Source organism: Carlito syrichta, unplaced genomic scaffold (assembly GCF_000164805.1).
Source record: "Carlito syrichta isolate Samal-C Ts95f unplaced genomic scaffold, Tarsius_syrichta-2.0.1 Scaffold316427, whole genome shotgun sequence".
Lineage (NCBI taxonomy): Eukaryota > Metazoa > Chordata > Mammalia > Primates > Tarsiidae > Carlito > Carlito syrichta.
Window position 1 is genome coordinate 301,959 of NW_007260523.1, and position 18,761 is coordinate 320,719.

The following is an 18,761-nucleotide window of genomic DNA, read 5'->3' on the forward strand; positions in this document are numbered from 1 at the left end:
ACATGTTGCAAAGTGCAGATGCACAAAACACAATTTATTCTGTGTCCCCAGGGGAAAAATAAAATAGCCGTCAGGCTATGTGTATAAGGGATATATGAACATAAATGAATGTTATGATTAGGCTTGGATCCCATCCCCATGATATCTCATTTCAAATCTTTCAAAAATTCAAAATCTGAAACACTTCTGGTCCCAAGCATTTCAGATAAAGGAGATTCAATCTGCAGTATAAGAACCTTAAAATAGATCGGGCTCTGTGGCTCAGCCTATAATCCCAGCACTTTGGGAGGCCGAGGCAAGTGGATTGCCTGAGTCAGTGGATTTGAGACCAGCCCGGGCAACTTGCTGAGACCTTGTCTCTACAATAAATAAAAAATTAGCCAGGCGTGGTAGCATGAACCTATAGTTCCGGCTACTTGGAAGGTTGAGGCGGAGGGATGCTGGAGCCTAGCAAGTCGATGTGGGGGTGGCCGTGAGTGTGCTACTACACTCCACCATGCGGGCAACAGAGTGAGATTCCAACTCAAAAAAAAAAAGAATCTTAATATATTTGCATTTCTCCCCTCATGTCCTATAGGCTATATTGCCATACATTTTATTGTACATATATTTTCAGCTCCATAATACACTGTCATTATTTTTGTTTAAAAACACATTTGTCTTTTTAAGAGATTAAAATAATACAATAATTTTACATATATTTCATTTTTTTAACCATTTTCATTGTCCTTCATTCCTTTATGTATATTTGTATTTTCTTCTGATACCATTTTTCTTCTGCCTGAAGGACTTTCTTCAACATTTTTTTAATGTAAGCTGGTGGTGATAAATTATTGCAGTTTGTGTGTGTCTAAAAAGGTCTTTATTTTGCTTTCATTTTTGAAAAATATTTTCACTGAGTATAGAAATCTAGGTGAACAGATTTTTACTTTTAAGTACTTTAAAGATGCCACAATGTCTTTTTGCTTGTATTGTTGTCATCACAAAATCTGATGTCATCTTTGTCTTTGTTCCTCTATAATGTGTTGTTATTTCTTTACTTTTACATTATTACTTATTAAAAATTTATTCTTAGTTTTGAAATTTTTTTATTATAATGTGTGTTGGTGAAGTTTTCCTTGTGATTTTGTTCTTTGGGTCTATTGAACTTCTTGGATCTGTGAGTTTGTAGTTTTTATCATATATGTAATATTTTAGGACTTTATTTCTTTAAATACTCCCTAACACCATTTTTTTTTTTTGAGTTGGAGTCTCACTCCGTCGCCCAACCTCGACCAGCTGGGCTCCTGTGATCCTTCCGCCTCAGCCTTCCAAGTAGCTGGAACTACAGGTGTGTTCTACCACACCCAGCTAATTTTTGATTTATTGTAGAGATGAGGTCTCACCAAGTTGCCCAGGCGGGTCTCGAACCCACGGGCTCAGGCAATCCACTCACCTCAGCCTCCCAAAGGCGCGGGATTACAGGCTGAGCCACCGAGATCAGTTCTAACACCATTTTATAGACTCCAGTTATATGTATATTTGGCCATTTGAAGTTGTCAGACAGCTCACTGTTACTTTTTCATTTTTTCAGATCCTTATTTACTCTCTATGTTTCACTAAAGATAGTTTCCATTGCTATGTCTTCAGGTTCACTAATTTTTTTTTTAGGCATGTCTAATTCACCATTATTGCTTTTCAGTGTATTTTTCATTTCTGTCATTATAGTTTTCATCTCTAGAAGTTCAGTTTTTAATGGGTTTTAAAAAAAATACCTCCTATGTCTCTCTTTAATTTTTTAAGGTACTGCATGAAGTTATAATAAATATTTCAATGTTCTTGTCTTCTAATTCTAGTATTTATGTCAATTCCAGGTCAACTTCAACGGATCAATTATTCTTGTCCTTATGATTCATTTGTTTTGTTTTGTTTTTGCTTCTTAATGTGCCTGTAAACATTGTTTGGTGACGAGACATTGTAAATTTTATCTTTTTAGATGTTGGATATTTTTGTATTTCTATAAAATATGCCTGAACTTTGTTCTGGGTGTTAATGAAAGATGCCAAACTCTGTAAAATATTTAAGAAGGTTTATTTGGAGCCAAATGTGAGTAACCAAGGTCTGTGGCATCATTTTAAGAGGTCCTGAGAATGTGTGCCTGAGGTGGTTAAACTGCAGTTTGATTATAGACATCTTGAGGAGACTGAAGTTGCAAAAAATCTGTAAATCAATACATGTGAGATTTACATTGGTTTAGCTCAGGAGGCAGGACATCTCCAAATGAGGGCTTGCAGGTCATAGGTGTATTCAAAGATTTCCCGATTGACAGTTGGTAGGAAGAATTAGACTCTGTCTACAGAATTTTGAAATCAGTAAAGGAAATGCTGAGTTGAAATAAGAAGCTGTTTGAGGAAACCAAGTTTCTGATATGTAGATTTAAGCCTCATATATAGCAGCTCTGAGGGAGATAGATGCAAATGCCTAGCTCCTGTGGGAAATCTATACAGATGCAAATTTCTCCAAGAGGTAGCTTTGATTTCCTTTTTTGGGGTTTTTTTTTGAGAAAACAGGGTTTATTGAGAGGACAGAAAAGCTCCCACAGTGAGAGGGGACCCGAAGGGGTTGCCCTGATTTCCTTCGTTATCTGTCATGTGATATTATCCCAGAGTCAGGTTGAAAAGTAAGCCACGTTATATAGAATTAATAAAGACCTATCTGCTGAAACTTTATGGTTTATAAGGCATGGACTCCCCAGGTCCCTTTTGTTAGGAATTTGGTAAGAGAAAAATAAAGGTCAGAGTTTAATCCTCATGATTGGCAGTTAAGTTACTTGAAAACTGTTTAATTCTCTTAAGTCTTATTTATATGATTAATGGGTGGGTCTAGAGCCATGTTCCTTGTATGGCTATTCTCCACTACTGAGATAAAATCTTTTTGAGTATCCTTACAAATTCCTCATGAATTACTAGTAGTTTTTCTAGTCTAGTAGTCTGGCTTCATGAATGCATCAAAGACTGTTTTCTAATGCTTTTAGATGCCACCACCCCACCAGCTTTGGGTAACCTTCTCTCATGTTTGCACTGGTCAGGACTCTGCACTGGTCAGTGCTGAATACTTAACAGAACCTTTGGGGTTCCAGGGCTCTCTCTCTTTCCTCTTTGAACTTTGTCCTGTAAATTTTAGTCACATTTGTCTTGCTAGACTCTCAGGTCCATCTCCTCAGTTTAGAGAGTTCACTGAAATTTTGTCTGGGTTTTTCCTTCCTGGGCTGAGGAATAGACTCTTTCTCAAGGTGGTAGGGACAAGAATAGGACTCACCTCATTTTTTTCTCAAATCTCAACGATCACTGTCCTTAATTTTCTGATACTCAGTGTCTTGAAAACTGTTTCAATATATGTTGTCTGTTCTGTTTTTTTGTTTGTTTTTTGTTTTGAGTCAGAGTCTCCCTCTGTCTTACAGGCTGGAGTACGTGGCATGCTCATGGCCACCACAGTCTTGACTTGTTGGACTCAGATGATCCTTCCACCTCAGCCTTCCAAGTAACTGGAACCACAGGCATATGCCACCATGCCCAGCTAATTTTTTAATTTATTGTAGAGATGAGGTCTTGCTATGTTGCTCTGGCTGGTCTCAAACCCCTGAGCTCAGGCAATCCTCTCGCTTCCATCTCCCAAAGTGCTGGTATTACAGACTTGAGCCACCGTGCCCGACCTGTTGTCTGAGTTTTTTTTTTTTTGAGTTAGAGTCTCACTCTGTCGCCCAGACTGGAGTGCAGTGGTCGCTCCTGGCCACCGCAGCCTCGACCTGCTGGGCTCCAGCGATCCTTCCGCCTCAGCCTTCCGAGTAGCCTGAATTACAGGCATGCGCTACCATGCCCGGCTGATTTTTTTTATTTATTGTAAAGATGAGGTCTCACTGCCCAGGCGGGTCTCGAACTCACGGGCTCAGGCAATCCACTCACCTCATCCTCCCAAAGGCACAGGATTACAGGCTGAGCCACTGAGCCTGGCTTGTTGTCTGATTTTTAAAAGTGGTTTCTGGTGGAAATATCCTGGCACTGCATATTGGACGGAAGTGGAAGTCCTAACAAAAAGTCTTAGCCCAGTAGTAACAGTATTTAATTTGTATTTTAGGATGATCATCCTGACTGTAACATAGAGAATATACTACAAGGAAGCAAAATTAAGTGCAAGAACATCAGGGCTAGAAGTAGGGTGAGGCACAAAGGTTAAGGAGGCACTGACTCTCAGGGTCAAGAAAATACCAACTCTGTACTTGTACCACTTTGAGAAAGTGCTTTCTTAAATTTTGTGTCCTAATCACCTCAGTTACCTTCCCCTTGTCTTGACCCCAAGAATGCTTGTGTCGTTTTTGCAACAAGATAAGTGAAAGACGACAGTGTTTGAACAAATGTAGTTGCAAGAAAAACAAACAGTGAATATATTTGAAATATATTTATAAAGTAGAATCAACAAGGTTTGATGACTAATTGAATATGGAAAGAAATAGGGGAATATGACTCCCAGGTGATAGTGAGCTAGAGCTGCTCACACTGATTGGTGGGAGCTCATTGTTAAATATTCAGAAATTCCGTGACCCAGTTGATAAACCATCAGTACCTTAAACTTGATTACAGTGGGACTCTTTACAATAGATATCAGCAAATAATCCAAATCAGACCTCCCCTTTACCACCAGAGCCAGTTTATAAGCATCCTATGTCTTCCAAGTTTCTAGGGTGGGTTTAGCACCCTTTTTCTAAAAATCCATCAGATCAATTTCCACTGTTATCCAGACATTTCCCCCTTCAAACTCAAGTCTAAGAAAAAAAAGATGCAAGGATAGTAGGGCAGAAACTTGAAGTCTTATTCAGTATGATAACCCTAGTGTCCAGCACAGTGTCATAAGAATTGCTAGGCATTAATGGAAATTTGCAGTTACTCCCAATGCTGTGTATAGCACTGCACCAAAAGGAATCCCACTTACATCATAGGGAGCACCACACCTACATCAATAAATCCTGAACATCACTTCACAATAAAGGATTTACAGGAAGAACCGTAAATTCTAGAGCTAGGTTAGAAAATTTTCTGAAACCCAAACAAGGCCAATTTGTCAGATCCAGTCCCAAACTATCTTTTTCTCAGACCTGAATCCTGTGAATAGATTTCTTTGGGTATGCCTCCGTCAAGAAACTTTCTAAAGGTAGTTTCTTATTTTTTAGACACACAATCCAAATCTTCTAGAATCTTTTATGCTCTCCTTTACTCATTCCTATCTCTTTTCTACTCTAGCTTTCTACCTTCAGTTTCTTTAATAAACTTCTTTATTCTTGATGTTTTGGCTTTTGTGTGTGTGTGTGCTACTTTCTTAGTTTACCCCTAAATTACTTCCCTAATAAACCTTGAATAAGCATTTTATTAAAAACCACATACTCCATTTTTGAAGGTCACATCTGCGTGTTCAGTTTTCATAGTCTCCACAGAAACTTTAGGAATTAGCATAACTACAGTGTGATTATATTCTTATGAAATAAGCACCAAGAAAATATCCTTCTGTGCTCAGTTGATTTTTTTTGTATGTGCATTGTCATACCATATGAGTAGATGACTTTAAGTCACAGGTTAAGCCCGATGTTTGAAAATGACTATTTCAATAAGCTCAAAGGGTGGGTCCACAGTCTCCTTTCTTCATTTTTGTTATGCCCAGGTTGAAGGCTATAAGCTTAAGAGTGACTTGTTCGAACCCAATTGTAATTACTTTCTCTTTCTCTTTCAGATTTATCTCCATCGTCTAACACACCAGGACGTTCAGCCCCATTATCCACAAGTACCCGGAGTGCAGACCAAGAGAATGGAGATATAATCCTGGTAAAGCGCCGTATATTTGGCCACAGGATGATCATTATCAACTTTGTGATCAATGATTTGTATTTCTTTTCTGAAATGGAGAAGTAAGTTTCTCACCTCCCCTTACTCTCATGGCTTTTTATCCTTAGAACTGCCCAGCAAAGACTGGCTTGACCTGTGAGAAGCACAGTGATTTCAGTCCTGTCAAGAAGGAGACTCCTTCTGAAAATCCTACTGAAGTCTGTCACTCTATCAATCATTCTTTTCTTTGAAACCTAATATCTCTTCTGTTTTCTGGGGTTCCTGTGTTGAAATGTAGTTACTTATTTTCAGGTCGTAGAACATAGTTTTATCCATTATTCATAAATATGAAAGAAGTCCTCTTTTGATGCACCATGGGACCAAAAACTATTCAGTTAAAACCAGTAATTACAATAGTTATAGTTAGGGTTATGTGCGTGTCTGTATAACATTAAACAGATATTTTTAAATTTAAAACTTAGTAATGTACCTTCATTCACCTGTCAAACTTTTGATGTAAAGCCAAAGTCAATCTACAATGGGATATCCGTATATTTTTCTTAAATAAGCTGTACCTCAAATTCTCCTTACTAATACTTTTGTTCAATTGATTTGTAATATATGTCTATATTTTGGAGGTGCATAGGATGTTTTGATACTTTCATATGATGTATAAAGATAAATCAGGGTAATTGGGATACCCATCACCTTAAATGTTTATCCTATCTTTATTCTAGGAACATTCAAATGATTCTATTCTAGCTATTTTGAAATGTACAATAGATTATTGTTAATTGTAAACACTCGAATGATCTATTGAGCATGAGATCTTATTTCTTCTTTCTAACTGCGTATTTGTACCTACTGATCAGCCTTTCTTCATAACCCTTCCCCATACTCTTCCCAGTTTCTGGTAACACCAATCTACTCTCCTATTATTATTATTATTAGAAGTTGATCAATAGGTACAAATATGTAGTTAGTTAAATGAAATAAGATCTAGTGCTCCAATAGATCAGTAGGGTGATTGCAATCGACTATCTTCATGAGATCTACTTTTTTAGCCCCCACATATGAGTAAGAACATGCAGTATTTATATTTCTGTGTTTGGCTTATTTCACATCACATACTGACCTTCAGTTCCATCCATGTTGTTGCAAATGATGGGATTTCATTCTTTTTGTAGCTGAATAATATTTTATTGTGTATATATATACCACTGTTCTTAAACCATTCATCCATTGCTGTACACTTAGATTGATTCTGTATCTTGGCTGTTGTGAATACTGCTGCAAAAAACATGAAAGTGTAGATATCTCTTCAACATACTGATTTCTTTTCCTTTGGATAGATACATAGCATTAGGATTGCTGCATCATATGATAATTCTATTTTTAGATTTTTAAAGAACTTCCATATTGTTTTCCAGAGTGGCTGTACTAATTTACATTCCCACCCACAATGTACAATGTATTATCATTTTGATAAAAGTCATTTTAATGGAGATAAGATGATATCTCATTGTGCTTTTGATTTGCATTGCCCTGATGATAGTGGTATTGAGCTATACCTGTTGGCTATTTGTATGTCTATCCTTTGCCCATTTTAAATGTGGATTACATATTTTTTGTTATTGAGTTATTTGAGCTCCTTATATATTCTGGTATTTAATCTCTTGTCAGATGGATAGTTTGCAAATATTTTCTCCCATTTTGTGGATGATTGCTGTGCTATGTTGATTCTTTCCTTTGCTGTGCAGATTTCTGGCTTGATGTACTCTCAGTCGTCTGTTTTTGCTTTAGCTACCTGTGCTTCTTACACACAAAAAAACCTTTGCCCAGACCAGTGTCTTGGGGCATTCCCCAAATGTTTTCTTCTAGCAGTTTCAGAGTGTCATCTTAGATTTAAGTCTTTAATCCATTTGTATTTGATTTTTTAAATATAATGAGAGTTAGGAGTCTAGTTTCATTCTTTTACATATGGATATCCAGTTTTCTCAGAACCATTTATTGAAGATATTATCTTTTTCCCATTGTATGTTCTTGGAGCCTCCGTCAAAAATGAGTTAGCTATAAATGCGTGGTTTTATATCTGGGTTCTCTTTTCAGTTCCATTGGCCCATGTGTCTGTTTTTATCCCAGTATATTTATTTGGTTACTATAACTTTGTAGTATATTTTGAAGTCAGTGTAATGCCTTCAGCTTTTTTCTTTTTACAAAAATTGCTTTGGCTACTCATGGTCTTTAGTGATTCCATATAAATTTTAGGTTGTTTTTCCTATTTGTGTGAAGAATGTCATTGGTAGTTTGATAGGGATTACATTGAGTCTATAAATTTCTTTGGGTAGTATTGACATTAACAATATTAATTTTTCCAATTCATAAACACAAAATATCCTTTCATTTTTGCATGTGTTCTCTTCCTTTTTTTTTTTTTTTTTTTTTTTTTGAGTTGTAGTCTCACTCGGTCGCCCAGACTGGAGTGCAGTGGCTGCTCCTGGCCACTGCAGCCTCGCCTGCTGGGCTCCGGCGATCCTTCCGCCTCAGCCTTCCAAGTAGCCGGAATTACAGGCATGTGCTACCACGCCTGGCTGATTTTTTTATTTATTGTAGAGATGAGGTCTCGCTGCCCAGGCGGGTCTTGAGCCCGCGGGCTCAGGTAATCCACTCACCTCAGCCTCCCAAAGGCGCGGGATTACAGGCTGAGCCACCGAGCCCAGCTCTCTTCCATTTTTGATCAGTATTTTCCTAGATTTCATCAGTATTTTCTCAAAGATCTTTTAATTCTTTATTTAAATTAATTCCTAGGTATTTTATATACTTTGTAACTGTTGTAAATGAGATTGTTTGTTTCTTTTTAGATTGTTTGCTATTGATGTATATAAATGCTATTGATTTTTATATGTTGATTTTGTATCTTGAAAACTGAGTTTGTCAGATCTAACAGTTTTTTGGTGGAATCTTTAGGTTTTTCTAAAATAAGATCATGTCAACTGCAAACAAGCCTAATTTGACTTCTTTTATTCTAATTTGGATGGTTTTTATTCTTTCTCTTGCCTAATTGTTCTGGCTAAGACTTCTAGTACTAAGTTGAATAAGAGTGGTGAGAGTGAGCATCCTTGTTTTGTTACAGTTCTCAGAGGAAAAACTTAACATTATTTCCCCATTCAGCATGGTGTTATCTGTGGGTTTATCATATATGGCCTTTATTATTTTGAGATACGCTTCTCCTATACCCAGTTTATTGAGGATTTTTAACCATAAAAGATGTTAAATTTTATTGAATGTTTTTCAGCATCCAATGAAATGATCATATGGTTTTTATTCTTGATTCTCTTAATGTGATATATCACATTTATTGATTTATATGTGTTGAACCATCCTTACATCTCTTGAATGAATCCCATTTGATTATGATTGAGATCTTTTTAATGTTGATCTATTGAATTTGGTTTGCTAGTATTTTGCTGAGGATATTTACATCTATGTTCATAAGTAATATTGGCCTGTAGTTTTCTTTTTTTGTTGTGTCCTTTTCTGGTTTTGTTATCAAGGTAATGCTGGCCTCATAGGATGAGTTCAGAAGTAATCTCTTTTCTTCAATTTTTTAAAGAGTTTGGTTAGAATTGGTATTCATTCTTCTTTAAATGTTTGGTAGAATTTAGCAGTGAAGCCATCAGGTCCTGAGGTATTCTTTGATTGAAGACTTCAATCTTTTTGCTCATCATTTGTTTATTTAGATGTTCTATTTCTTCATGGTTCATCTTGGTAGGTTATGTGTCCAGGAAGTTTTTCATTTCTTCTAGGTTTTCCAACTTCTTGTGCATTCAGGTCTCTAAAGATTTTTTGTGTTTCTGTGGTCTCAGTTGTTAAGTGTTTGTTTGTTTCTGATTTTATTTGAGTCTTCTCTCTTTTTTCTTAACCAGTCTAGTCAGAGGTTTGCTGATTTTGTTTATTTTTTTCAGAAAAACATTTTTTTAGTTTCATTATTTTTCTATATAAAAACAGTATATATTTTTAAGTCTCAATTTTGTTTATTTCTGCCCTGATCTTTATTATTCTTTCCTCCTACTAATTTAGGGTATGGTTTGCTCTTGCTTTTCATTTTTTCAGGTGCATCATTAGGTTATTTATTTGAAGTCTTTCTACTTTTTTGATATAAGTATTAGTTGTTATAAACTTCCCTGACAGTACTGTTTTTGCTGTATCCAATAGATTTTGATATGTTGTATTTCCATTTTCACTTGTTTCAAGAAATTTAAAATTTTTCTTTTTAGTTTTTTCCCTGACTCATTGGTCACTCAGAAGCATGTTGTTTCATTTCCATGTATTTGTACAGTTTCCTAGGCTCCTCTTGTTATTGATTTCTAGTTTTATTCAGCATTATGGTTATAAAAGGCACTTGATATGACTTTTACTTTTGAGTTTATTGAGATTTGTTTTGTGAACTAAGAAATAGTCAATTCTGGAAAATACTTCATGTACTGATGGAAAGAACATATATTCTAAGCAGTTGGGTAAAATGTTCTACAATTGTAAGTTAGGCCTATTTGGTCTAGTGTATAGTTTAACTGTAGTTTTTTTCTGTTGTTAATTTTCTGTCTAAATGATATGTTCATTACTGAGAGTAGGATGTGTAAGTCCCCTACTGTTATTGCAGTGCATTCTTTATCTCCCTTAGATCTAATGTTTGCTTTATATACTTGGTACTTATATATGTTTGGGTATTTTATATACTTGAGCGTTGGGCACATAGATATTTATAATTGTTATATCCACTTGCTCAATTTACTCTTTTATTACATTGTGACCTTCTTTGTCTATTTTTACAGTCTTTGACTTATAGTCTATTTTATCTGATATACGTATAGCTACTCCTGCTCTTTTTTGGTTTCCACTTGCATGGAATGTCTTTTTCCATCCCTTCACTTTTAGTCTATTTTTATCTTTATAAGTACAACTGATTTCTTGTAGGCAGTGTATAGTTAGGTCTTGTTTCTTTTACTCATTCAGTCATTCTGTGTCTTTTAATTGGAGAATTGAGTCCATTTACATTCAATGTTATTATTGAAGAGTAAGGACTTACTAGTGCATTTTGTTGCTTGTTTTCTGGTTGTTTTATAAGTCCTCTTTCTTTCTTTCTTTCAATCTTCTTTTGTGGTTTAGTGATTTTCTCTCATTGCATGTTTTAATTCATCACTTTTCATTTTTGTGTACCTATTATAGGCTTTTGCATTGTGGTTACCATGAGTCTTACAAAAAAAATTGTATAGATATTAAAAAATGTTTTAAAGAGATGATAATTTATCTTAGATCACAAAGAAAAGCATAGAAACAGAAAAGAAAAACACCTAAAAAGAACTTCTACACTTTAACTTCATCCTTCCAATATTTTTACTTTTTGTTGTCTTGATTTGCATATTTTTATATTGCCTATCTCTTATCGGGTTTCTATAGCTATTATTGTTTTCTTTTTATTATTGTTTTCAATAGATTTGTCTTTTTTGCTTTACACTAGAGTTATGAGTGGTTTGCACACCACAATTACTGTATTAGAGTATGCTGGGTTTTTTTCTTTCTCTTTTTTATTTAAAAATTTCTTATTTTAAAGATGTGGGGTACAATTCAGGGTTAGATATACAAATGTTCATTAAGCAGGTACCCTTGTTGATGAGGTGTGCCCCCACCTTTCCTGGCAGTGTACCACTACTGCCAAACCAGGTTGGGCTTTTTTCATGTGTACTTACTTTTACCAGTGCATTTTATACCTTCCAATGTCTTCTTTTTGCATTTTAGTGGGTTTTTTCTTTCATAATGAAGAATTTCCTTTAGCATTTCTTGTAAGTCATGTCTGTTGGTATGAATTCTCTCAGATTTTATTTGTCTAGAAAGACTTTATCTCTTCTTCAGAGTTGAATGATAGCTTTGCTGTTTATAGTACGTTTAGGTGGCAGTTGTTTTCTTTCAGCACTTTGAAAATATTTTTTATTCCCTCTTGGCCTTTATGGTTATCATTGAGAAGTCTGACAAATAACTTCTTTATTTGTTATTTGCTTCTTTTGTCTTTACTGCTTTTAGAATTCTCTTTGTCCTTGACTTTTGAGGGTTTGATTATTATACTCCTTAGGATTGTCTTTTTGGTGCTGAATTTGTTTGTTCTTTGACCTTCTTGTTCCTGGATATTTGTATCTTTCTCAACTCTTGGAATATTTTTTGTTGTTTATTTGAACAAGTTTTCTACCCCTTGCTCTTGCTTAGCTCCCTCTTGAACACTGATAATTCTTAGATTTGGTCTTTTGAAGTAACTTTCAATATCTTGTGGGTATCTTCATTTATTTTCTTCTTTTTCTGTTTTCTCCTCTGTCTCATCATATTTGAGTTTTGGGATATTGCTGGCAATAATCTCAGTACTATATATTTGGTTTTGGTTTTCTGGGTGGAGGAGTGATGCCAGCTAGCTTCTATGCTACCATTTTGGAGTAAAAAATGTTTGTCTACTAATTCAAATTTTTTAATTTTTTTAAAGTAGAACAAAAATTAGGATTAATGTATAGCAAAGTAATCCTTCTGGATTTTTTTTTTTACCTTTTTTTATGTTTTAAATTGCCCTGCTACACCTAACTCAACAGTAGTTTTTTTAAAAGCTACTTGCCTTTATTGGAATGTTCCAAAGTATTTGCATCTGTTTTCATAGAAACAACTACTGCTTTTCTTTTTAGGTTCATAAAGGTTAGTTTTCATAAGTTACTATTTATAGTAACAAATATAACAGGCAAAAATATTTGGGAAAAAACACGTATAACTCCTAGTAAACATTTACCTCAACTTATTGGAGAAATGTGAGAATATACTAAAGATGATTCACCAGTCTACGCAGTCAACATGTCATGGGCATCAGTGAGTGTGTTTGTGTCAGAAGTATAGGCACCCAGTAACTTATGCTCCAGTTAGGGGAATTTGATTAAGAAATCTTTCACTGTACCCCAATGAGTAATTTAGCTCAGTTTGACGAGTGTTTGTTGATTGCTTACTCTTGGACACTGGATTTGATATTGGAGATACAAAACACAACTAAGACACATTCTCACCTCTTCAGGACCTCCACAAACTAATGCAGATAACAGATAACACATAAATTTTTAAAAAGTGTCTCAGGATGATAGGTGCTATGGGAGAGTCAGGTACAGGAAGTACATTTAGATAATTCTAAGTCCTCAAGTATGGTTTCTTGGTAGACCCAAAATTCATTGGTAATCTAAACTGAAATTTGAAGGATGGGAAGTGATTAGTCAGAAGGGAAAGTCAAGTGACGAACAGAGAGAGATAAAATAGTCAGAGAACAGCCTTGCCACTTGCTCCAGTTCCCACACCTTGTCTCTGATTTCTCATTTGCCCTCTACAAACTATTCTTTGTAGAGCAACCAGAGCGGCCTATTGAAAATGTAAACCAGACCATATCACACTCCTGCCTAAAATGTTCCAGTGGCCTCTCATTACGACTGGAATAAAGTTCAAACTTTCTCCCATTGCCTAAAGTGCTTTACAAGAGTGGGACCTACTGGACTACCCAATCTCAGGGCTTACTTCAGGTCAGAACAGAAGGGGTAAGGGCAAGGTGGTCTCTGAGGTGAAAATGCTGTAGGGCCGGAATGAGTAAAGGAGGGAAGGTGGGATGCATAAGGGAGTTCATGGTAAAATAAGCACTTAAAGAAGCACTTATTACCTGACATTGATAGGTGCTCCATATTTGCTCATGGATGAATTATGACTGAATGAATGCAATCACAACCTGGCCCTGCCTTTTTAAGGCTACAAATAGGTCTAGGCTGGGTATCTTATATAGACACTGCTTACTTCTTCCCCTTCTGATGTCCTACTTAATGCCTCTTTTTTAGATTTAATGACTTGGTGAGTTCAGCTCACATGCTGCAGGTCAACCGGGCGTACAGTGAAAATGATGTGATCCTAATGCGTTCCAAATTTAACATTATCCTAAAGCTCTTCCTGCATTCTGACATCCCTCCAAAGCTGAGGGTAAGGGGAAAACTTCCATTTCACTCTGACTTTTCACTAAGAAGCATTTTCCCCACAAGGATCTTACACTTTCAGGTGCCTCCTAAGTCCTGGACCAACTAGATGTCCTTTACTTAGCAACCCCATGAAAAACTTCTGCCTTCTGGAGATAGGGTGGTCTTGAGGATCCTGGGGATAAAGAGAGGTTTTCTGCTTTCTCTGGAGCCTCTGCCAGTGACAGGCTCCCACTCTGTGAGCAGGTGAATATTCCTGAATCCCAGAAGGATGCCATTCTTGCTGCTGTCACAGAGGGCCACCTAGATCGGAATGTCTTCCATGGGGCTGTCATGGCTGTGTTCCCCATCATTATATACTTCTGGAAAAGGTAATTATCTCACCTTACTCAATGACTGCTAGGTCAGGAAAACACAATTGGTTTATTAGAGAGTTTTCTGTCTTCCTCTTAGTCCTCTGTTTCATAGTTTCCAGTTTCATGGGGGAACTAAGATGATGTTTTCTTTTTCTTCTTTTTTAAATTTTAAAGTTGTGGGGGTATAAGTCAGGATTGGGTACATAAGTGGTTTAGATACAGGTGAAGTTTGGGGCCTTCCATTGGACATCACTTTGCCTGGATGAGGATCATTCACCCTTATTGATGTTACGTACCCTCCCCAAGATGATGTTTTCATCTCCTATTTGCTATATGAGGGGAGACCCCAAAAATCTGGGGTTTATTTACAAAAAATTGTGTATTTAGTCTTACATGTTTAAACTTCAATCACCTTCAAAGTACTCTCCATTTGATGCAATACACCTATTGAGATGCTTTTCCACTGTTCAAAAGTTTTTGAGCTCGTCAATTTTGATGCCATTTAGTGTTTCTGGTGTTTTTGTTTCACCTCTTCCTTATAAGCAAAATGTTTCCTTCTGAGGACTTTTTTCATCTGGGGGAAATAAACAAACAATAAAAGTCACTCAGGGTAAGATAGGGTAAATAGCCAGAATGACAGGTCTCAAACTACAAACCTAGATATCAAGACATTAATGGAGAGATTAAAAGTAATTGAGGAAAGACAAGAAGAAACTAGGAAGGAGTTGATAACTGAGATAACAGTAGTAAAGAATACTGTGAATGAAATAAATAACAAACTGATAAGCATCGAAAGAAGAATTAGCCAAGCAGAAGAAAGAATCTCAGAGCTTGAGGACCAAAATATAGAACTAAGCCAAACTGTCAAACACATAGAAAAGAAACTTAAAAAGACAGAACAAAACCTTCAAGAGATGACTGATTACTTCAAGAGACCAAACCTAAGAGTACTAGGACTTTCTGAAGCAGAAAGAGAGACAGAGGCCACCTTGGAACAAACATTCCATGAGATTATTGAAGAAAACTTCCCTCATCTCATCACTGATGTGAAAATTCAAACACAAAAGATTCAGAGAACCCCTGCAAGACAACATGTGAGAAGACCAATTCCCAGACACATAATTCGCCTAAACAAAGTAGGTATAAAAGAAAAAAATCCTAAAGGTAGCAAGAGAAAAAGGCCAGATCACCTACCATGGAAGATCAATTAGAATAGCAGCAGATTTATCTACAGAAACCCTGCAGGCTAGGAGAGCTTGGAGCCCTATCTTCAAAGTTCTAAAAGATAAACAATTTCAACCAAGAATAATCTACCCAGCCAAGCTAAGCTTCATCAGTGAGGGAGAATTAAAATCTTTCCCAGATATCCAATCCCTAAGAACTTACGCTGTCACCAGACCACCTCTATAAGAAACACTTAAGAAAGTACTAAACACAGAAGGAAAGAAAAAAAGAACAACAATGTTCTTAACAAGAGTACAGGAAAAAGAGTAAAACACACATGAACCAACCCCAAAATCAAAGAAAGAAAACAAACAAAGAGGAACAACAACAACAACTCTATAAGAACCTTATGATAGGGATCAACTCTCACATTTCAATAATTAGCCTGAATGTGAATGAACTAAATGCACCACTGAAAAGACATAGAATGACAAAATGGATAAAATATTATCAGGCAACAATATATTGCCTTCAAGAGACCCATCTCACTAGAAAGGACATTCACAGACTCAAAGTAAGAGGATGGGAAGCAAATTTTCAGGTGAATAGAACACAAAAGAAAGGAGGAGTCATGATCCTAATTTCTGACAAAATACCATTTAAGCTATCAAAAATTAAAAACGATACAGAATGTCACTACATAATGATAAAAGGTTCACCCCATCAACAGGAAATATCTATCCAAAACATATATGCACCCAGCATAGGAGTGCCAACTTTCATAAAGCAGCTTCTAGGAAAACTCAAAAAAGATATTAACCCTAACACTATCATAGCTGGGGACTTTAATACCCCACTCACAACCCTAGACAGGTCATCAGGACAAAAAATTAGCAACGAGATCCAGAACCTCAATGTGACTCTTGACCAAATGGACTTAACTGATACCTACAGAACACTTCACCCAATGACCACAGAATATACAGTCTACTCATCACCACATGGAATGTACTCTAAGATCGACCGCATACTTGACCATAAATCAAGCATAAACAAATTTCAAAAGATCAATTTTTGTCATGTACCTTCTTGGACCACAGTGGAATAAAAATAAACATCAACACCAACAAGGTTCCCCCCAAACCCACAAAGACATAGACACTAAATAGCATGATGCTGAACAACTCATGGGTCAATGATGAAATCAAAACCAAGATTAGAAGATACCTGAAAACAAATAAAAATGAAGAAGCATCTTACCAAAATCTCTGGGATGCCATGAAAGCTATAGTAAGAGGGGAATTCATATCTCTACATACGCACATGGAGAAAATGGAAGGATCACAAATTAACAGCCTAACAAGTCACTTTAGGAAGCTGGAAAAGCAAGACCATCAAAACCCTAACTTCAGCAGAAGAATACAGATCACCAAAATAAAAGCCCAAATCTGGGACATAGAAGACAAAAAGATAATACAAAAAAAATCAATGAAACAATAAGCTGGTTCTTTGAAAGGATAAACAAGATTGATGGTCTCCTAGCTAGACTGACCAAGAAAAAAAGAGAAAAAGCCCAAATAAATACAATCAAAAACACAAAAGATGAAGTCACATCTGACACTGAAGAAATACAAAAGATCATTAGAGACTACTATGTACACTTGTATGGAAATAAACTTGAAAACCGTAAGGAAGTGGAAGACTTTCTGACACACAACCTGCCTAGGTTGAAACAAGAAATCGAGACCCTAAATAGACCAATAACAATCAAGGAAATTGACTATGTAATAAGAAAACTACCTACAAAAAAAAAGCCCTGGACCAGATGACTTTCCAGCAGAATTCTATAAGTCATTTAAGGAGGAGCTGATACCAATCCTACTGGAAGTATTCCAGGCAATTGAGAAAGATGGAACCCTCCCCAAATCATTTTATGAAGCTAACATCACATTGATACCCAAGCCAGGTAAAGACCCAACAAAGAAAGAGAACTACAGGCCAATATCTTTGATGAACATAGATGCCCAAATTCTCAACAAGACCCTAGCAAACCGGATTCAACAACACATCTCAAAAGTCATCCATCATGACCAAGGTAGGCTTCATCTCTGGGACACAAAGCTGGTTCAACATTCGCAAGACAATAAATGTAATTAAATACAGCAACAGATGTCAGAGCAAAAACCACATGATTATATCATTAGATGCAGAAAAAGCTTTTGATAAAATCCAGCACCCCTTCTTGATAAAAACCCTTGAACATCTAGGCATACATGGAACATACCTCAAAATAGTAAAATCCATCTATGAGAAACTTACAGCCAACATACTCCTAAACAGACAAAAACTGGAATGATTTCCCCTGAAAACTGGAACAAGACAAGGATGCCTACTCTCACCCCTCCTGTTCAACATAGTATTGGAAGTCCTGGCTCGAGCAATCAGAGAAGAGAAGGCAATCAGGGGTATCCAAATAGGAAACGAGGAAGTCAAGTTATCTCCCTTTGCAGATGACATGATTGTGTACCTTGAAAACCCAAGAGAATCTGTCAAAAGTCTCCTTGCACTGATAAAGGACTTTGGCAAAGTCTCAGGGTATAAAATAAATGTGCAAAAGACAATGGCATTTCTTTACACCAATAATTAACAACCAGAATCCCAAATAAAAAGCATAATCCCATTCACAATAGCCACACAAAAAAAATGAAATACCTTGGCATCTTCCTAACCAGAGACGTGAAAGACCTTTACAATGAAAACTACAAAACACTGCTGAAAGAAATCAAAGATGACACAAACAAGTGGAAGAATATCCCATGCTCATGGATTGGAAGAATCAACATTGTGAAGGTAAGATGGACATCTTTAATGCCTACAGATTTAATGCAATACCCATCAAATTACCAACCAACAAAAGACAGATAAGTGGGACCTCATTAAACTGACAAGCTTCTGCAAAGCCAAAGAAACCATCAAGAGAACAGCGAGACAGCCCACAGACTGGGAAAAAGTATTTGCCAACTCCATGTCTGACAAAGGCCTAACATCTTGGATGTACAAGGAACTCAGACGTGCTGAAAAGAAAAAAACAAACAACCTCATTACAAAGTGGGCAAAAGATATGAATAATATACTTCTTAAAAGAAAACATAAGAGCAGCCAGCAGATGCATGAAAAAATACTCAGCCTCACTACTCATCAAAGAAATGCACATTAAAACCACACAAGATACCACCAAACTCCAGTTAGGATGGCCATCATCAATAACTTAAAAAATAACAGTTGCTGGAGAGGGTGTGGAGAAAAGGGAACACTTCTACACTGTTGGTGGGAGTGTAAACTAGTGCAACCTGTGTGGAAAGCAG

The 18,761-nt window shown here is 36.3% G+C and overlaps 1 protein-coding gene across 1 annotated transcript in view; it reads left to right on the plus strand.

Annotated features, from left to right (window-relative positions):
- Positions 1-18,761, plus strand: part of RGSL1 (regulator of G protein signaling like 1) — a 100,651-nt gene that overhangs the window by 72,500 nt on the left and 9,390 nt on the right. The window contains exons 15-17 of the mRNA XM_008074404.2: positions 5,758-5,932; positions 13,745-13,883; positions 14,123-14,247. Coding sequence (XP_008072595.1) covers positions 5,758-5,932; positions 13,745-13,883; positions 14,123-14,247 — 439 coding nt within the window. The remainder of the gene's footprint in view (positions 1-5,757; positions 5,933-13,744; positions 13,884-14,122; positions 14,248-18,761) is intronic.